Genomic DNA, 20,483 nt, shown 5'->3' on the forward strand with positions numbered 1-20,483 from the left:
TTAAAAACCAGTTTAACCCGCAGCCTGATGCAACTGCCTCCAAACCTTCCCATCCACCCTGTCCAACCCAGTGGGCATTCTGGGGGGAAAAAATCCCATTTTTAGGAACAACAGCCCAGGTTGCAGCCCTGGCAGCGTTGGAGTTGCACCATGCTGCTATCGGTATCATGGCAAACCCCTAAATAAACCAAGTCCCCCGTCTGCTACTTGGGAGCAATGCTTTTAAGTCTCTTTTTTTGGCCAGAATTAGGGCTGAAAGCTGCTAAGGAATTCCTAAAATATCCCAAATTTTCAGGGAAAGGGGCAAGTAGGTGCCTGGGAGGGGAATTTGGCCGGGAGCTCAGGCTGCACGCTGCAACACATCCCATAGGCGAGAGGAATCCTCACCACCAAATTACTCCTCAGCAGCAAAAACCCTTTTAAATCCACCAGTTTTTTGGGATGCTGAAGGTCTGAGGCGCCTCTTTCCCTCCTTCCCTTGGGAATACATCCCAGATTTTACCCCATCCAACCTTTGATCTTCCAAACGCAGCCGGAGCATCGGAGTTTGCCGCGCTGAGATGCTTCGTGGATGATTTGGTGAGTAGATGTTCATTTATTTATCCCCTTTAAAGCACCGAGGCAGTTCTCTTGTTCTGAAGTCCCACCAGGGTTTTCCAGCAGTTGGGAATTCCATGGTGGCTTTTGCAAATGGTGCCCACCAGCATCCTGTGGGGCTGGGTCTTCACATTTCAAAATGCATCGCAAAGTGGAAATGCATCAAATATCCATAGGATCCTGGAATGGTTTGGGATGAAGGGAGCTTAACGCTCATCCCGCTCCAACCCCTGCCACGGGCAGGGACCCCTTCCCCTGGAGCAGCTTGCTCCAAGCCCCTGTGTCCAACCTGGCCTTGAGCACTGCCAGGGATGGGGCAGCCACAGCTTCCTTGGAATCTTCCCTTGCTTTGCAAGGAGATGAACGTGACTTTGCCCCTGTAAAACAGGGAGAAGTGCTCCTTGCTTTGCAACGCCATTGCAATGAAGGCAAAACGGACATTCATTTATGGGGGGGACGGGACACGACACACGGAAATACTGCAAAACAGCCAATCTGGACATTTCCTTCTCAGGGAAAAACCACATTGCAATAAAGGAAATCACACAAAATGTGTATTTCTTGGGGGGAAAAAACCACTCAGCAACAACAGCAGTGAGCGTACTTATTTACTGGGGGGGACACTGCAATAAAGGCAACATGTCCATCTATTTCATAGGGAAAAAGAAACCCATTGCAATAGAGACAATATACCAAGTTCATTTCATAGGAAAAATCAGTGCAATAAAGGCAAAATGTCCATTTATTTCATAGGGAAAAATCAGTGCAATAAAGGCAATATATTCATTTCTCTATAAGGAAAAATCAGTGCAATAAAGGCAAAATGTACATTTATTTATAAGGGAAAATCACTGCAATAAAGGCAACATGTCCATTTACTTCATAAGGAAATATCAGTGCAATAAAGGCAACATGTCCATCTATTTCATAGGGAAAAATCAGTGCAATAAAGGCAATATATACATTTATCTATAAGGAAAAATCAGTGCAATAAAGGCAAAATGTACATTTATTTATAAGGAAAAATCAGTGCAATAAAGGCAAAATGTACATTTATTTATAAGGAAAAATCAGCGCAATAAAGGCAAAATGTACATTTATTTATAAGGAAAAATCAGCGCAATAAAGGCAAAATGTACATTTATTTATAAGGAAAAATCAGTGCAATAAAGGCAAAATGTACATTTATTTATAAGGAAAAATCAGCGCAATAAAGGCAAAATGTACATTTATTTATAAGGAAAAATCAGTGCAATAAAGGCAATACATACATTTATTTATTTATAGGGAAAAATCACGGCAATCAAGGCAACATGTCCATTTATTCCCTGGGAGAAAACCCCTTTGCACTAAGTGCAACGTGCTCATTGGGGGGGGGGGGATCCCTTTGCAACAGAGCCCATTTCCCCCTTCCAACCCCACTCCTGTGCTCTCCCCTCCGCGAAACCCCCTCGCCGCTCCCTCGCCTCCTCCGCTCCCGTGCTCGCCGAGTCTTCCTGTCCTAAAGATGGAGCTGTGCGTGCGGAGCCGGACCCTGCAGCCTCTTCCTTCCCTAAAGCAGGGCGATTTTTTTCCCCCCTTCCCCTTCCTGCCCGTACATGTGTTTCTGTTTTGTACCGCAGCCTTCGCGCTGCAGGCTCCTATTTACATTTTAAGTGCATCTGGTGGGTGGGCGCGGAGGGAGGGCGAAGGGGAACGGGAAGGAAAGGGGCAGATTTACCTCCTTTTTCTCTACAACAGGAAACACCAGCACAAACATTGCAAAGGCCCCGGGTTGTTGCTTGCTTTATGCTGCGCCCATCGCCCTAAAATCAGGTTTGGATATGGGGGGGGGTAAGGGGAAGGGGGGTGGGGGGGGGGGGGAGGAGGAGGGGAAAAAAGGGATGGGGGGGGGTGGGGGGGGGGCTTAAAATCCTGGGAAAGAAAAGGAATAGGGAAGGGAAGAAAGGAGAAGGAAGGCGGATCCACGTGGTGCTGGGGCCAGACAGGGATCCCATTGTTCCCGGCCATAATAAAGGGGAGTTAAGGGGGGGGGGGGGGGGAAGGAGAAAGCGGGGCCGCGCAGGGGCTGGGATTGGGTTTGGACCCCCCCCACCCCCACCCCCAATTCCCCCCTCCCCCAACACCAACCCCTCCACCCCCACCCCCCCCCCCCGCCGCCAACCCAAGCCAATAGCAAAGGGCAGCGGCGGCCGGAGCGCAAGCGGGGCCCCCCCGCGAGCAGGTGGGGTTTGGGGGGAGCGGGGACCCCCAACACGATCCCCTCCCCCCCGTGCACTGCTGGGGGGCGGGGTCGTTGTCTGCGGGACGTTTTGTTGCCCCCCCCTTACAAACACGCTCTTTGCACCCCCCCCCCCCGTCAATCGCCCCTTTCCGGCCCCCTCCCAGTGCACCCCCCCTTACACCCCCCCTTTGCCCCCCAAATCCCCCCCCCCCAACCTTTTCCCTCCCCCCCCTTTTGTCCCCGTTTCCCCCTTTCCGCTTCCCCCAAGCGCAGTTGGGGTCCGGGGGGGCCCCCCCTTGTTCCCCCCCCCCCCGGGCCGGGCCTGGCGGTGACGGCGGCTCCCGCCGCAGGCTCCATGCCCCGCAGGAAGGCGGCGGGGCCGCCCTGGGAAGCGGCCCCGGGGAACGGGGCGGCGGCGGCGGCGGCGCTGGGGGGGAGGCGGCGGCCGGGCCCGGCTGCGGGAGCGCGGCGCAGGCCGCGGCCTGAGCGCGGCGGAGGAGGAGGCGGAGGCGGCGGCAGCAGCGGCGGCAGCAGCGAGGAGGAGGCGCCCCGGGAGCGGCGGCCGCGGGACGGGAGCCCCGGCGGGAGGCGGCCCGGGAGGCCCGGCGGGGCAGGAGGAGGAGCGGGAGCGGCGGGACGGGGACCGAGCGTCGTCATCTGCGAGCCCGAGCACAGCAAGGAGCGCATCGTGAGGGAGCGGCGCCCCCGGAGCACCCGTGCCCCCCCGGAACCCCCCCTTGTGCCCCCCAGACCCCCCTTGTGCCCCCCGGAACCCCCCCCTTGTGCCCCCGGACCCCCCCCTTGTGCCCCCGGAACCCCCCCCCCTTGTGCCCCCCGAAACCCCTCCTTGTACCCCCCAGACCCCCCTTGTACCCCCCGGAACCCCCCTTGTACTCCCGGAACCCCCCTTGTGCCCCCCGGGACCCACCCCTTGCACCCCTCAGACCCCCCTTGTACCCCCAGAACCCCCCCTTGTGCCCCCCGGAACCCCCCCTTGTACCCCCAGAACCCCTCGTGTCCCCCAGAACCTCCCCTTGTGCCCCCTGGGGCCCCCCCTTGTAACTTCTGCTTGTACCCCCAGCACCCCCCATTGTAACCCTGCCTTGCACCCCCTTTTACCCCCCTGGACCCCCAGCACCCCCCTGGTACCCCCCCTTGTACCTTCCTGCACACTCCTTGTACCCCAGCAGCTCCCCCCCTTGAAACTCCCCCTTGTACCCTCTTACACCTCTTGTGTCTCCCCTTCATCCCCCCTGTACCCCCTCATACCCCCCCTTGTAACCTCTCCTTGTACCCCCCCAGCACCCCCTTATACCCCTCTGTACCTCTTTATACCCCCTTGCACCCACAATGCAGTCCCCCCATTGCACACCCCTAATGCACCCCTTAGTACAGCCCCACCTTGTACCCCTGCATTGCAGCCCCCACTGAACCCCCCATGCACTCTCCAATGCACCCCGCTATTGCACCCCGTAATACCCCATATGGCACCCCCTTAGCCCCCCCAATGCCCCCACCATTGCATCCCACCATTGTACCCCCATCCTATCCCCCCATTGCACCCTCTTACAGCCCTCCCCTAGAGCACCCCATGATGTACCTCCCCATGCACCCCCATTGCACCCCCCTTATTGTACCTCTTAATGCATCCCATTAACACCTTCCAACACCCCCCCCAATGCACCCCCCCTTTACCCACCTTCATCATGTGCCCCCAGCCCCCCCCCCCAAGTTGCACCCCCAAAGTCACACCCCTTCTTTTGCACCCCATGACAGTGCTCCCCCTTCTTGAGCCACTTCATTGCCCCCCCAGAGCCGGGGTTACAGAGGAATGGGGTGCACTGGCTTTGGGGCTGGTGTCCCCCCCCCCCGTGTCCCTACATCCCCCCTGTCCACAGCGTTCCCTGCATCTGCCTTATCCCCAACGTCCCAGATTTCCCCCCATGTTCCCCACATCCTCCACATCCCAGACGTCTCCCAGTGCCCCCCACATCCTGATGTCCCCCATGTCCCTCAGATCCCCAGTGTGTCCCCCATGTCCTTGATGTGCCTCGTGTCCCCACGTCCCCTCTGTCCCAGATGTCCCCTGCATCCTCTTTGTCCCCCACATCCCTGGTATCCCCCATGTTCCTCCACATCCCCAGTGTCCAACATGTCCCTGATGTTCCTCATGTCCCCACATCCCTTTTGTTCCCATGTCCCTACCCCCACGTCCCTGTTGTCCCCCATGTTCCCTTCATCCTTGATGTCTCCCATGTTCCAAATAGTCCCCATGTCTCCCATGTCCCCTGCATCCTTGATGATCCCCATGTCCCCTGTGCGCTCCCAGTCCCCCATGTCCCTGATGTTTCCCTATGTCCCCCCCATCCCCAATGTCCCCTGTGTCCTCCCAGTCCCCCATGTCCCTGATGTCCCCATGTCCCAGATGTCCCCCCTATCCCCGATGTCCCCCATATCCCTGATGTTTCCCCATGTGCCCCGCATCCCCAATGTCCCCTGTGTCCTCCCTGTCCCCCATGTCCCAGATGTCCCCCCCATCCCCAATGTCCCCCATGTCCCTGATGTTTCCCTGTGTCTCCCCATCCCCAATGTCCCCCATGTCCCTGATGTTTCCCTGTGTCTCCCCATCCCCAATGTCCCCCATGTCCCTGATGTTTCCCTGTGTCTCCCCATCCCCAATGTCCCCCATGTCCCCTGTGTGCTCCAGTCCCCCATGTCCTCCCCATCCCCAATGTCCCCTGTGTCCTCCCAGTCCCTCCTGTCCCTGATGTTTCCCTATGTCCCCTGTGTCCCCCACATCCCCACTGTCCCCCGTGTCCCCTGTCCCTGGGTCACTGATGGTTTCCTGGTTCCTTGCAGAAGCTCGAGGGCTCCAAGAGCCGGGGGCAGCTCCTCATCTTCGGGGCCACCAACTGGGACTTGATCGGCCGCAAGGAAGTGCCTAAGCAGCAAGGTGAGGGCTCTGCCTGTGCCCAGCTCGCCCCTTGGGTCGCGTTTCCCACCCCACTGTTGTTAATTGCTGGTTAATTGTGATTGAATTGGTACCTGCGGGTTGATCCTGCTGCAGTCAGGGCCAGCGCCTGGGGCTCCTGCGGAGCGAAACAGAGGCATTGCTGCTGCTTGATGCCTTCGTAGGGAATGAATGGTCCTGTTCGTTTCCAATGCGTTTCTGTTTAATTGCTTTTATTAATTAGCATCTCGGAGGGGCTGTTTTACAGCCGCACCTTGCAGCCGAGGCCAGAATCAGAGAATCATAGAATAGTTGGGGCTGGAAAGGACCTCAAGATCATCCAGTTCCAACCCCCCTGCCATGGGCAGGGACACCTCACACTAAACCATCCCACCCAAGGCTTCATCCAACCTGGCCTTGAACACTGCCAGGGATGGAGCACTCACAACCTCCCTGGGCAACCCATTCCAGCGCCTCAGCACCCTCACAGGAAAGAATTTCCTCCTTAGATCCAATCTAAACTTCCCCTGTTTCAGTTTGAACCCGTTACCCCTTGTCCTGTCACTGCAGTCCCTGACGAAGAGTCCCTCCCCAGCATCCCTATAGGCCCCCTTCAGTTGAGGGGCACCGCATCCCCTGCAACGTGAACTAAAGGCGCTGCTCATTTCGGGGGGCATTTCTAATTCATTACTTTTCCTGCTGCATTTTAGTGTGTTTTGGTTTCATTGCTTTGTTTCTGCTTATTCTTAGTGCGTTTAGGCTTGATTCTTTGGTTAATTGGGAGGGGAAGTTGCAGTTGCGTATCGTAAGATGGGCCGCAACTTGGGGTGCACCCATCTTCTCCAAAGCCAAAGGAAGGCGCTTGCTGATTTTTGATGCATTTCAATTGAATTATACATTCCCTGCTCCTTTTGGATGCACTTAAATGTAATTATTGGTTCATTAATTAATGCTTTTGGGGTTGTTTCGGGTTCTTTTTACAGTTGCCTATCGGAATCTGGGCCAGAACCTGTGGGGGCCGCACAGGTACGGGTGCCTCTCAGGTATTCAGGTGCGGAGCGTGGTGTCGGGACCCTGCGCTGCTCACAGCCTGCTCATCACCACCGAGGGCAAGCTCTGGAGCTGGGGTGAGCACTGGTACCCCCAAAACCACCCCCAGCCCCCCCTTCGGGCACACCAGGGGGCTTCGTCTTCCCATTTGGCTGCAAAAAACACTGATTTTGGGGTAGGTCGCAATGAAAAGGGGCAGCTGGGCCATGGGGACACAAAGCGGGTGGAAGCGCCGAAGCTCATCGAGGTGCTGGGGGGTGAAGCCATCGTGCTGGCAGCCTGTGGTCGGAATCACACCCTGGCACTCACAGGTAAGGAAAACCCTCTCGTGTTTAGGATCAGTTGGCTGAAATCGGCTCATTTTGCCCCAAACACCACTGCTTTTTGGGTGTTCAGTTGGGTTTTTTGCCTTGCAGAGAGCGGCTCCGTGTTTGCCTTCGGGGAGAATAAAATGGGGCAGCTGGGGCTGGGGAACCAGACAGACGCCGTGCCCAGCCCCACACAGGTATCACTGCCCCTTCCCGTGCTTTCCCTCACCTTGGGTGAAAAGACAGCAGATTTGGGTTTTTTTTCCACTGAAAAATAGCCTTAGCAGAGCCCAAACCCCTTTCGGAGCATTCCACTGTGGGAGAGATCCGTTTGCAGCTGCAGTTGGAGAGCAAACAGCAGTGATTTAAAATAACCCCCCCAGATTTGAGGAATTTGGGGGGTTCTGCATGGCAAATCAGCTTTCTGCCTTTGCCTGCTTGTTTTTCCTAGCCCCTTTTCTTGGCTTCTCCCGCAGATCATGTACAACGGGCAGCCCATCACCAAACTGGCCTGTGGTGCCGAATTCAGCATGATCATGGACTGCAAAGGAAACCTTTACTCCTTCGGGTGCCCTGAGTATGGGCAGCTGGGTACGGTGCTCTTTTGGGGTGGGGTTTGCTAATTCCTTGGGCTGTTATAGGGTTGGGAGAGGGGGGAAAAGCTCCCTGCCTCTGGTTCCCCATCTGGGCAAGCAAAGCATCACTCCTCCCATTCACCTCCAGCAAAAGCAGTGGGGTGGGAGCTGCGAATAAAAAGGGGTTTGCAAGAGAAGGGGATTAATGCAGCTGGTTTGGGAATAGTGGGATGCGGGGCTGGGGATACCCCGTGTTCATTCCAGTACTCATCCCCCCCCCAGGGCATAATTCCGATGGGAAGTTCATTGCCCGGGCGCAGCGGATAGAGTACGACTGCGAGCTGGTGCCGCGCCGCGTGGCCATCTTCATCGAGAAGACCAAAGATGGGCAGATCCTGCCCGTCCCCAACGTGGTGGTGCGGGACGTGGCGTGCGGGGGCCAACCACACGGTAGGCATTGGCTGCAGCAGCACTGAGGAATGGCATGGATAAAGGATGCCTGGATTGAAGGGGAAACGCTTGTTTGAGCTTTTAAGGATAAACGTTAGCAGGGTGCATGTGAGGATAAAGATCCGCAGGGTGCCTGCGAGGATAAAGATCTGCAGCGCATGTTTGAGGCTGGAGATCTGCAGCGTGCGTTTTAAGGAGGAGGTTCTGCAGCAGGCACGTTAAGGATGAAGATTTGCAGCCTGCAGTTAAGGGTTAAGTTCTGTGCTGTGGATTTATGGATAGGTATTGCAAGGTGCTTTTAAGGCTTAAGATCTGCGGGGTGTGTTCAAGGGTCGAGGTTTGCAGCCTGCATTCAAGGATAAAGGTTTGCAGTGTGCATTTATAGAGATCTGTGTTGTGCATGTAAGTGTAAATACTTGCAGTGTGTGTTTCAGGCTAAAGATTTGAGGCCTGCATTTAAAGATTGAGGTTTGCAGCCTGTGATTCAGGACAGAGATTTGCAGCATGAATTTAAGGACTAAGATTTGCAGCATGAATTTAAGGATACATTCTTGCAGCTTGCATTCAAGGACTGAGATTTGCAGCCTGCATTCAAGGACAGAGATTTGCAGCCTGCATTTAAGGATAAAGTTTTGCAGTGTGCATATAAGCATAGAGACTTGCAGTGTGCATTTATGGATGGAGATTTGTGTTGTGTATATAAGTATAAATACTTGCAGCCTGCATTTAAGGACTGAGATTTGCAGCCTGCATTTAAGGACTGAGATTTGCAGCCTGCACTTAAGGACTGAGATTTGCAGCCTGCACTTAAGGACTGAGATTTGCAGCCTGCATTTAAGGACTGAGATTTGCAGCCTGCATTTAAGGACTGAGATTTGCAGCCTGCATTTAAGGACTGAGATTTGCAGCTTGCATTTAAGGACTGAGATTTGCAGCACAAATTTAAGGACTGAGATTTGCAGCCTGCCTTTAAGAATAAAGTTTTGCAGCTTGCATTCAAGGACAGAGATTGCAGCCTGCGATTCAGGACAGAGATTTGCAGCATGAATTTAAGGCTGAAGATTTGCAGCACAAATTTAAGGACTGAGATTTGCAGCCTGCATTTAAGAATGAAGTTTCGCAGTGTGCATTTATGGATAGAGATTCGTGTTGTGCATATAAGTATAAATACTTCCAGCCTGCATTTAAGGACTGACATTTGCAGCCTGCATCTAGCACTTGCCATACTCTGCCGTCGATGCCGTTTGCTGTGGCTGCCGCAGCTTTCCCTGCACGGAGCTGGTTGGGTCTCAGCTGCTCACGCTCAGAGGTGATGTTTCTCCATCTCCAGCTCGTCCTGGACTCTCAGAAGCGCGTTTTCTCCTGGGGCTTTGGGGGCTACGGGCGCCTTGGCCACGCCGAGCAGAAGGACGAGATGGTGCCTCGGCTGGTCAAGCTCTTCGACTTCCCGGGGCGCGGAGCAGCGCAGATCTACGCTGGTTACACGTGCTCCTTCGCCGTCAGCGAGACAGGTCAGGCCTTGGGGGGGGGTCTAAAGCATCAATCTGGGGTGGTTTGGGGGTGCCTTGACTGGTGATGTTGGGGTTTGCAGGTGGCTTGTTCTTTTGGGGTGCTACCAACACCTCCCGGGAGTCCACCATGTACCCTAAAGCTGTGCAGGACCTCTGTGGCTGGAAGATCCGCAGCCTGGCCTGTGGGTAAGTCCAGCCCCTTCCAAACCACCCCAGTTGCCTGGCGTTTGGGGTGTGGGGTGGAATGGGGGGACACGGGGTCACCCTGCCTCGCATCCACTGCAGGAAGAGCAGCATCATTGTAGCAGCAGATGAGAGCACCATCAGCTGGGGGCCCTCACCCACCTTTGGGGAACTGGTGAGAAGGGTTTAGTGGGGACCCCCAACCCCTTGATCCCCAAACCCCCCCTCAGCCGCTAGTGGGAGGGACTGGGTGCTTCCCACAACTCCTGCACTGATTTTTCCCCCCCCCTCTCCATGGGATGTACTTGACAGGGCTACGGGGACCACAAGCCCAAATCCTCAACAGCTGCCCAAGAGGTAAAGACCTTGGATGGGATCTACACAGAGCAGGTGAGTGGGGGGGGAACCCCCAGTAATAACTGCAGTGGGTGAGGCTGTACGTAACTCATCACACCCATGGGGTGCTGGAGAGAGGCTGTGTGGGGCCTCCCCTTAAATAAATACAGCAGTTGAGGCCATACACAGCTCCTCACACACATGGAATGCTGGAAGGAGGGCACATGAGAGCCTCCCCTTAAGTAAATACGGTGGCTGAGGCTGTACACAGCTCATCACGCCCATGGGGCGCTGAAGGGAGGGTGTGTGGAGGCCTCTCCTTAAATAAAGAGGGCGGCTGAGGCCGCACAGAGCTCATGACACCCATGGGATGCATTAGAGGGTGTGTGGGGCCCCCTTTAAATAGCTACAGTGGCTGAGGCTGTATACAGCTCATCACACTCATGGGGTGCTGCAGGGAGGGTGTGTGGGGGCCTCCCCTTAAATAAATGTCATTTGAGGCTGGAGACAACTCCTCACACCCATGGGGTGCTGGAGGGGAGGGCATGTGAGAGCCTCCCCTTAAATCAATACAGCAGCTGAGGCCACACACAGCTCATCACACCCGTGGGATGCTAAAGGGAGGTGGGGGATGCTCCCATTAAATGAATACAGCAGTTGAGGCAGTACCCAGCTCCTCACACCCATGGGGTGCTGAAGGGAGGGCACATGGGAGCCTCCCCTCTAAGTAAATAATGTCAGCTGAGGCCATACACAGCTCAGCACAGTGATGGGGCACGAAAGGGGAGGATGTGTGGAGGCCTCCCCTTAGATAAAGAGGGGGGCTGAGGCCGTACACAGCTCGTGACACCCATGGGATGCATTAAAGGGAGGGTGTGGGGGCGGCCCTTTTAAAGCCATACAGCAGCCGATGCTGTATGTGGCTCATCACACCCGTGGGGTGCCGGAGGCAGGGTGTGTGGGAGCCTCCCCTTACATAAACAGGTCAGCTGAGGCCATGCACAGCTCATCACAGTGATGGGGTGCTCAGACATGGCCCTGGATGGAAGGGGGGGGGCAGGAGGCGCGTGGCCCCGTGCCTCAGTTTCCCCGTTGCCCTCCCGCAGGTGGCCATGGGCTATGCCCACTCCCTGGTGATCGCCCGCGACGAGACCGATGCCGAGAAGGAGAAGCTGCGCAAGCTGCCCGAGTACAACCCCCGCACCATCTGAGCGACCCCAAACCTGCCGGGACCCCCCCAAAACCCAGCCAGGACCCCCCAAAACCCAGCCGGGACCCCCAGACCTCACCAGGACCCCCCCAAAGCCCGCTTTTCCAAGCCAGCCACGGATTTAACTACCTGTTACCCCATTCCCGAAGCCTGGGGGGGGGTTTATTTCCCCCTTCCCATGGCTTTCTGCATTCCGACCGTAGCAGGATCTTTTGGCACATCCAGGCTTAGTTTTGGGGGGGGGGGGGTGTTGGGTTTTTTTTTGTAATTATTTTGATTTTTATTTGTATTTTTTTCCCCACTTTTTTTATTTTCCCTTTTCCCAGCTCCACATTCCCTGGCTGCGCCACATTCCCTGGCTGCGGGCTCGGGATACCATTGGGGACCTGAAGAGCAGCAGCAAAACGCTTCTTTCCCCCTCTAATATCCCAGTCTTTTAGCATTTTTCCCATATTCCCTCTGCTTTGGGTGCTTTCATTTTGGGGGGTCCCCCCCTGTTCCAGCATCCCTGTTCCCGGAGGGATTCAGGATACAGATCTCACCCCCCTGCACTGGGTCAAACCCATCCCCAGCATCCTTTTGGGGCTCCCCTCCAGCTATCGCAGCCCTTGCCCACCCCAGGGAGATCTCAGGTATGAAGAGGGGAGCCCCTAAAAGCTCATTCTTGGCATTACTGATTCATTAGGGTTTAATTACTGTTCACTCTGCCTGGTCTCAAGCCCAAAGCCCCTCCTACGACGCTGTGCACTGTGCTGGAGAAACGAGGTGCCTTTAGCAGAGCCTGGCTCTGCCTCCGCGCAACCCAAGGGTGGTTTTGACTTTGAGTTCTGTCTTTTTAGGGGTTGAGTTATTGGGGGGGGTTGGGGGGGCTCAGGGGCAGCATTTGCCCCAGTTCGGGGAGTTTTGCAGTAAAACAAAGTGGGTTTTTTGTTTCCTTTGGGACTGGGGGTTGTTTTGGGGGAGGGGGGGGTGCTGTTAGAGAGCAAAGATCCAGGATTGGGATTGCAGTTGGGTGGAAAAATGAAATATTCCACGTTTTTAGCAATAGTCATTTTTGGGGGGTTGTGGCACAAGCAGAGCCACAACCCCAGTAAAACGGGGTGAAGAAATCACCCAAAGCCCCAGTTTTATCCCTCCAAAAAGCATCATTTTGGCTCCATCCTGCCCGACAGCGACATGGTTTTAGCCTGGTTAAACTCCCCTTTCCGGCCACGGGTCAGAGGAGGCTCCGGGAAGGAACCATGATCCCAAGGCAGGAGGATGTGGGAATGCCGCGTCCTTTAGCAGCAGGGCCTGGGTTAGTGCTGGAATTGTCTTCTTCATGGTTTGGTTTTTTATATTTCTTGGAGGAAATGTTTAAATAAAGGCTGTCATTGTCTACACCCCCCGCTCCCCCCTGCTTGTGATAGCTGGGCTCAATGGAGTGCATTGAACCCAAAGGACATGGGCAGGGGGATGCTTTTTCCTTGCCAAAACCATTAGAGGGCACCATCCTGCTGCGGACAGCACCCTCCAGCCCAAAATATTCCCTCCCCATCCAGTTTTCCATAGTGCCCTGTATTAGGCAGGATGCAGAGACATCCTGCACACACAGCTGAGCATTGACATGCATGCATGCATGGTTTCATGCATGCATGTGGCTTTACACGGGTGTACATGTGTGTGCCTCTGTGCATGCCTTTGGCTTTGGGGCACACAGGCATGATTCCCTGTGTGCATGCGTGGTGGGTTTGCATGCACAAGTGATTCCTGCATGCCTGTAGCTCTGCGCATACATGCAGAGGCGATTGTATGCATGTATGTGGGCTTGTGCACACATGCATATGTGTTTTAGCATATGAACATGGATCTGTGCACGCATGCGTGTGCATTTTGGTGCATTCACATGGTTTTGTGTGCACAGGCATGTGTATTTCTGCGCATATGCATGTTTCTGTACACATGCATGCACATTTTAGGACATCAATGTGGTTTTGTGCACACACGCACGTACGTTTCTGCATGAACATGGTTTTGTACACCATGAACATGCTTTTCGGTGCATGAACATGGTTTTGTGCACCCATGTGAATGCTTTTTGGTGCATGAACATGGTTTTGTGCACACATGCATGTGCATTCTGTAGATACATGTTCCTGGCATGCACACAGCTTTACACACATGTTCTGGAACATACCCATGTGCACTCTGCACCTGCAGCACCGCACCAGCACCCAGGGCACCATAACCCCACTCTCCATGTTTCATCTCCCCCTTTAACCATCATCACTTCCTGGCTGTGCCGGGAGCGCGATGCCCGCGTGCTGCACCACCACCACCAAGAGTCACCCCGGGAGCACACCTTCCCATTGAGGCCCCGGCTACAAACCCTGCACCAGCAAGAGGAGAAACCTGCAGCCCTGCTTTATTTCGGACAGGCTGACGGCCACCACCGCTGAAGGCACTTGTGGGATGGGGACAGGGATGCGGGGGCTGAAGCCACCTCAAGGCACCATGTGCCACCATTTGAAGGCAAAGGGCTTACGGCGGACGTTGGTGCCACAATGGACCTCCCCAGAGAGGACATGGTAGGAGAAGTAGTCATCGATGAAGGTGCAGGTGAGGCCCAGGGGCTCCAGCAGCGACCGCACCCGTTCCTCCAGGCAGCACTGCCCACCCACCTGTGGTCCAAAGGGCTTGGGGATGCCCAAGTGCCTGCCCAGCACCAGCATGTTCACCTGCAGCCAGACCAAAAGCCAGTGTTTCCCACCCAAAAGGGGTGTTTGCATCAGAGAGGAGGGTGCTGAGGGTCTCACCATGTCTGGGAAGAAAGCTTCAGCGCCATGGGCAGTGTCACCTCGGAAGAGCTGGGGAATGTCGAGGATGTCCGGCTCGGACAGGCCCAGAGACCGCTTCAGGATGTCCCTGTTCCAGTTGATGCAGCTCTGAGGGGGGGGGAGGGATGGACACAGGGATGAAGAGATGGAGGGACAAAGGGATGGGCAGATGAAGGGAGGAATGGGTGGAAGGAGGAAGGGGTGGACAAAGGGCTAGATGGAGGAACAGAGAAGTGGAGGGAGGGAGGGAGGGATGGATGGATGGATGGATGGATGGATGGATGGAGGGAGGGAGGGATACAGGGTTGGAAAGATGGACATAGGGATGGGTGGAGGAATAGAGAGTTGGAGAGAAGAATGGATGGACAAACGGAGGGATGGGTGGAGGAATAGAGAGTTGGAGAGAAGAATGGATGGACAAACGGAGGGATGGGTGGATGGGGGGACAGAGGGATGGCCAATAAGGAATGAGGGTATGGAGAGATGGATGGAAGGATGGGTAGACAGAGGGAAGAATGGAAGCATGGACAGAGGGATGCAAGGATACAGAGTGGGATAGGGATGGGTGGAAAGGAGCCCCCTGCTCCCCTTCCTCACCTGCACATAACTATTGAATTTCCGGAGCCCTTCATCAGCCAGGATCTCGGTTATGGTTGTCCTGGGCACCCCTTCCAGCCCTGCAGCACAATAACTGGGCAGGAATTCCTCCCCCAACACATTTGGGATGAGACTCCTGGCTCTGATCCAGGAGCTCCCCCCATTTCAGGGTCACTACAGTGAGCTCCATCCCAACCCAAGACATCAAATCTGTACGGCTTTATACTCAATTTTGCCCCATCCTTGCTGCTGGCAGCACTTCCCACCCATCTGATGGGCTTGGGGGGGTTGTGCATCCACCCATCTCGCTGCACATTGCAGGAAAAAGGGGAAAATGAACCCACTGAGCCCTATTTTATATCTCCCCCTACCATGGAACATCGCTGCCTCGCCGAAGCCCTCCTCTTGCTTCTCCTTGAGGAGCTGGTAGCAGGCGCTGGGGCTGGCCAGGAGCAGCCGAAAACCCTGAGGAGGGAGAAGGGATGAGGTCGGGGGGGGATATAAAGGTTTCGCCCCACTTCTTCCCCATCATGGGACTCGTTACCTTCCGATCGGGTGCAGGGACGAAGCTGAGGAACTCATCCACATGGCCAACAGCGAGCCAGTCCGAGAACAGCTCCACCGGTGCCTGCACCTTCTGCGCAGTGAGGAAGTCCTTGACAGCCTTTGCCATCCTCCTGCCACCGAACCTGGGGGGCATGAGGAGCGAGGTGACATTTTGGGGTGCCCAAGGGGATGCTCTGCTTGTATCCAATCTCGAATGGTCCATAAAAGTCTTTTTGGAGGGTGTTTTTCCTTTGTTTTGAGCTGCATCTCACCTGGGGAAGCTGCTGCCAATCAGGATGCGGCCCAAGGGGTACTCCTTTCCCTGCACTGTCACGGGTGGGCTCACCTCCAAATTCCCAAAGGAATCCAAGCTAGAAGAACCCTCTGGTGCTTGCCGGGCCACGTAACCAAAATCAGGACCCTGGATAGGGGGAAAAAAGATGATAAAGGTTAAAAGGAAAAGTCTGTAAGCATCCAAAGTGCATCATTCCCAAATCACCCTCTGTGCTGGCTCTTCCCTTCCCAAAACTGCCAGGAAAAACGAGATTTGTCACATTTTTTTATGGATTTGCAAAGCTTCATGCATTCTGGGAAGCAAGAAGGAAGGGATGAGGTACCAGGATGCTCTTGACAGGGAAATCCTTCAGTCCCCGGTCACGGGGTGAGTCAAAGACGACAGGGAAGGTCTTGTGGGGAGCTTGCACGTAGCCAAATTCAACTTCATCCTGGAGAAGGAAGGGATGGAGAAGATGGGAGGGAGCTGCTGCAGTGGGGCTGGGGCTGGGCATCATCCTGCACCCACCTGGATCCAGCGGTCCTGGCGGTTCTCCAGCGGCGGGCACACGGTGAGCGGGCACTTGGCTTTCTCAGCCACAGCACCCACAGCCGCCACAAAATCCTCATTATTGTCCACACTGGGAAGGGAAATGGGATATAGGATTGACCCAGCATCAGGCAGGATGCGGCCACCCACCCAGCACCCACCTGCAGACAAAGACCTCCAGCGGTGCTGCGGTGTTGGGGGTCATGATCCACGGAGCCACGCGGAATACCACGGTGTCCGTGAAAATGGGAGTCTCCAGCAGCCCCTGGATGGCAGAGGAACAGCATTTGGGCTCTGCTGCCTCCACCATGGCTCAGCCCAACCCCACCACTGCTGGTACCTTCTCCGGGCTCTCCAGTAGCGTGACGTGGAAAGCCACCAGCCCTGAAAAGCCAACATCAGGGAAGGCGAGTCCCTCCACGTAGAAGATGCTCTCCTCCTGATGCCGGCTGGGTTTGATGGTGTAGGCGAGCTTTGAGCCCCCCAGGACATGCTTGTACTCCTCCAGTGCAACACTATCTGTGGGTACAACCCCTTTAAGCAGTTGAACCTCCTTTTCTGCATCGTTTTAGCACTATTTTCCTTGCTAAAACCTTTCCAAAAGGGTGTATCTGATCCCATGGATCATGCACAGAGGGGAGCATCACCCTGTGCATCAGATAAACTCCAGCATGGGATGTAGGATGAATGCTGCAGAAGTGGTACCTGCTGTGCTGCAAGGATTTTGCTTGAACCCCAGTAATTAGGGGTGTTTCCCCTCCCCAAACCCCAGTGTCGGGCACTCACTGCCGCCGTAGAAAACACCGACTTTATCAGCATCACTATAGTCCACATGGAGGATGAGGCGGTGGCCAGTGAAGATGGTGCGGGGCCCTCGGGTGCGCAGCACCATCTGTGACATGTCCTTCAGGTCTGCGGTTGGAAAGGGGTGTAAGAAAGGGAAATCTGGGGGGCAAAAAGTAGGAAAAGGAGGTTTGTTCCATGGGATGTGCTGGTACCATCATAAGAGCGGATGGCGGTGTCGCTGTTATCCAGCATCTTGGCTGTGGGATCATCTCGGTCACAGTTCACTAGCAGGATGGCCCCGTGCCCATCAGGACCCCATGTCCACGTTGCCTGGGGAAGGGATGGACAAAGCAGGGCTGGGGGGGTCAGTCATTGCATTCCCCATGCCACAGCAGTCCTTGGGGGCTCCCAGCCTGCTTTGTACCTTATCCATCAGCGTCCTGCTCACCGTCCCACCACGGGTGGTGTCAGCATCCAGCGAGACCTCTGCAGGGAGGGGGGTGCTGAGGGGGCACATCCCCACCAGCACCGTGGTTTGGGGTTCCCCACGCTCACTTACCCACGCAGGTGAGGTACAGCATGGCTCTGCCCACGGGCACCCCGCCGGCCTCCCCGAAATAGGAAATCCTGACCTGCAACAAGGAGCACGATGCTCAGCATGATGCAAAGTGGGGCTGAATCGTGCGGGAGCACCAGCACCCACCTTTTCATCACCCACGTCCTTGCTGAGAGCATCCATGGACAGCAGCACCTCGGCACCGGCGGCCAGGGGCCAGCGGCTCACGCTGGAGGGCATCTTGACGCTCTGTGTATCATGCACCACATAGACCTTCACTCCTGGTGTTCCCTGCACGTGGAAGGTGACGGCGTCTTTGGGTGCAGACCTGGGAAAGGAAAAGCAAAGTGAGAGCCCCAAAAGGGGCATTGAGGGAATGCTACAGTGTGAGAGCATCCGCAGGTGATGCAAATCCTGACACAAGCAGGAAATGCTGCACTAGGTAAGGAATCCTGCAGAGTAACCACTAGAGAGGGGCTTTGGACAAGGGCCTGTAGGGACAGGCCAAGGGGAATGGCTTGAACCTGCCTGAGGGGAGACTGAGCTGAGCTCTTAGGCAGAAGCTCTTCCCTGTGAGGGTGCTGAGGCGCTGGCACAGGGTGCCCAGAGAAGCTGTGGCTGCCCCATCCCTGGCAGTGCTCAAGGCCAGGTTGGACACAGGGGCTTGGAGCAAGCTGCTCCAGTGGAAGGGGTCCCTGCCCGTGGCAGGGGTTGGAGCTGGAGGAGCTTTAAGGTCCCTTCAGCCCAAACCAGGCTGGGGTTCTATGACTCCATGAAACCCTTCAATAAGCAGCAGGTCCTGCAATGTGCAACAGCAACAAGTCGTGCAAAACGCAACTGCAACGAGTCCTTCAACGCGCAACACATCCTGCAACAGGCAAGTGCTCTAAGTCCTTCAATATGCATCAAATCCTACGGAACGTGATTACGACAAATCCCGCAAAAGGCAACTGCAACAAATCCCAGCAAAGGGGATTACAGCAAATCCTGCTGGAGACAACAAATCCTGGAGGAGCAGCAAATCCCACAATGCGCATTGCAACAAACCCTGCGACACACGCAGGACCTTGCAATATTCAACTGCATCAAATGATGTAAAACGCAACAACAACTTCCAACGCAATTCCAACAAATCCTGCAGTTTCCCATCGCAGCAAAACCTTGGAGCTGTTTGGGATTTGGTTTTTATGGCATTGGCCTTCTCCAATAGTCACATTTCCATGCCCTGACCAGTTGCATCCCCTTAAGAGCAAAGCAACGGTGCATGGCTGCGCAGGCTGCAGCTCGTATGGCTCCTCCCCGGTGCAAGAGACCGCAGGCGATGGGCCAAGGAGTATAAATCCCGACCTGTGAGGAGGGAAGCATGGCAAAACCCACCCCAGGGGCAGCGGGAGAGGATGGGAAGCTGTCAGCAGCGGCGGTGTGGTGGGTTTGGATGTGTCAGAGGAAAATCAAACCTCAAATTGGGGTTTGAGGAAGCTCGGGCAGGGCTTTAAGGAAACAAAAAGCAAAGGCAGCCGCTGAAAAGCACTTGAACTTGGGCTGGAGCCAGTGAGGCAGCTGAAACACCCAGTGCCGGGAGGTGACACCCCGGCCAGCAGCTCCACGGGGGTTTCACCCCATGTTCCCCAGAAACAGGGAAATAATTCCGTATTGCAGGACGCCCTGGAGCTGGGATGTGACACTCAGCTTGAAGCATCACTTAACGCTCCCACGGGGGGTTGCACCCAAAAATCCCCCTTGGAGGGATCACTGCTTGGTGGATGCATCGCAATTCTGAGCATCCCTGTCTTGCCAGAGCTCAGCATCCCCTGGGAAAAACACTCCAAGCAGCAGCATTCCCCCCACCTTGCCCTGAGCTGATTTATCAGCTTGATTAATGGGATAAAAGCAAAAGGCTTTAATGTGTTTCCCCCTTCCCAGCTTACCCGCAGACATCCAGGGAGAGCTCGGTGCCCAGCACGCAGACGGTGCTGGTGGGACGCTGGGTGGAAAGCTGGACGCGGCGCTGCTGCGCCATGCTGGCAGGCCCCTGGGGCACCCTTGGGTGCTGTGACGGGTGGCACGAGGGGATTTATAAAGCCTGGCTGCTGGGAGGAGATCAGCCAAAGCCTGGCTTAATCCCACCTCCAGGCTTTCAGCCTCCGGGCTGGGTGTGAGCAATGCCCGGCCGTGCTTCCCGGTGATGGAGGATGAATCAGTGTGGGGGGAAAAGCACCCCAAGACACCCACGGGGGGGGGGTGGTGGTTGCTTTTATAAGAAGCCCGGGGGTGTGTTTTTTTTCCCCCTCAGCACAAAGAGACACTGATGTGACCAACCACCCATAAACCCACGCTGTAAAATATTCAGTGTGACACAGGAGCTGAGCTGGGGCTGTGCCAGCGCCGGGCTTGGTGGGGTTTTATTTCCCTTCCTGAAGGGTTGCATTTGCTTAGCTGGGAAATGTGGCTTTAATTCCTGTTTCAGGGAGGGTGGAAGGTGCAAGCTGGGTGCTTGCCCCATCCCCTGGGTGCTGCATGGGCCAGGGGGTGGATAAGTCACCTGCAGTGGGGACAGCCATGGCTTTAATCGCCTTTGTTTTCACATGAAAGCCTTGTCCCGGCGTGGTATGCCCTTTGTGGATGCAGCTGTCCCCCACCAACTCCCTGCAGGGTCATGTGCTGCTGGAATTCAATAGCACTCCTTTGGGGCAGGGAAAACACAGCAGAGCCGTAACTGCAGGGAAAATGGGGTTAGAAATCATCTTTGGGGCAAAAAGAGGGGTGTAAAGCAGGATGTTTGACCTTTTTTGGGGAGCATTTCCCCTCCATCTCCAGCATCACTTGTGGTGTCACAGCAGTTGGTGCAGCTGCACTTTTACACCTCAAGAAAGCACTGCTTGGAAAGAAATAGCCCCCCCAAATGTGGTTTTAGCCCTATAATAGCCCTCGGGGTTGCACAGGTCTAAGTGATGCCCCAGGCAGG

General features: G+C 55.4%; 2 protein-coding genes and 1 long non-coding RNA gene across 3 annotated transcripts; 1 reads left to right on the top strand and 2 right to left on the bottom strand.

Annotated features, from left to right (window-relative positions):
- Positions 1–1,808: 1,808 nt before the first annotated feature.
- Positions 1,809–2,612, bottom strand: LOC136022932 (uncharacterized). The gene is made up of 2 exons (XR_010616397.1): positions 2,318–2,612; positions 1,809–2,237 (listed from the first exon to the last, which is right to left on the bottom strand). It is a non-coding gene; the product is annotated as an uncharacterized LOC136022932 (long non-coding RNA).
- Positions 2,090–12,212, top strand: RCC2 (regulator of chromosome condensation 2). Its single transcript, XM_065696865.1, is given in 15 exon segments — positions 2,090–2,261; positions 2,338–2,412; positions 3,172–3,509; positions 5,681–5,774; positions 6,755–6,898; positions 7,001–7,132; positions 7,238–7,326; positions 7,606–7,720; positions 7,987–8,138; positions 8,140–8,154; positions 9,485–9,665; positions 9,746–9,851; positions 9,951–10,023; positions 10,161–10,238; positions 11,291–12,212. Coding segments are annotated over 15 exon segments (1,854 nt in total). The 5' UTR covers positions 2,090–2,104; the 3' UTR covers positions 11,396–12,212.
- A 1,569-nt stretch (positions 12,213–13,781) lies between these two features.
- Positions 13,782–19,656, bottom strand: LOC136022939 (protein-arginine deiminase type-1-like). The gene is made up of 16 exons (XM_065696870.1): positions 19,447–19,656; positions 17,666–17,846; positions 17,522–17,594; positions 17,387–17,448; positions 17,175–17,292; positions 16,963–17,088; positions 16,517–16,695; positions 16,338–16,441; positions 16,156–16,267; positions 15,971–16,078; positions 15,626–15,774; positions 15,352–15,496; positions 15,179–15,272; positions 14,808–14,887; positions 14,190–14,318; positions 13,782–14,111 (listed from the first exon to the last, which is right to left on the bottom strand). The coding sequence occupies exons 1-16, from the start codon at positions 19,536–19,538 to the stop codon at positions 13,878–13,880; spliced, it is 1,986 nt and encodes a 661-aa protein (XP_065552942.1). The 5' UTR covers positions 19,539–19,656; the 3' UTR covers positions 13,782–13,877.
- Between the last annotated feature and the right edge of the window lie 827 nt (positions 19,657–20,483).

This window comes from Lathamus discolor, chromosome 16 (assembly GCF_037157495.1).
Source record: "Lathamus discolor isolate bLatDis1 chromosome 16, bLatDis1.hap1, whole genome shotgun sequence".
Classification (NCBI taxonomy): domain Eukaryota; kingdom Metazoa; phylum Chordata; class Aves; order Psittaciformes; family Psittacidae; genus Lathamus; species Lathamus discolor.

Excerpts from the sequence above, each read along its gene's own strand:
- LOC136022939 (XM_065696870.1), bottom strand. The coding sequence starts at position 19,538 with ATGGCGCAGCAGCGCCGCGTCCAGCTTTCCACCCAGCGTCCCACCAGC. Across the intron at positions 15,273-15,351 it reads TCCCTGCACCCGATCGGAAG|GGTTTTCGGCTGCTCCTGGC; the intron begins GTAACGAGTCCC and ends CTCCCTCCTCAG. Across the intron at positions 14,319-14,807 it reads AATTCAATAGTTATGTGCAG|AGCTGCATCAACTGGAACAG; the intron begins GTGAGGAAGGGG and ends CCCCCCCCTCAG.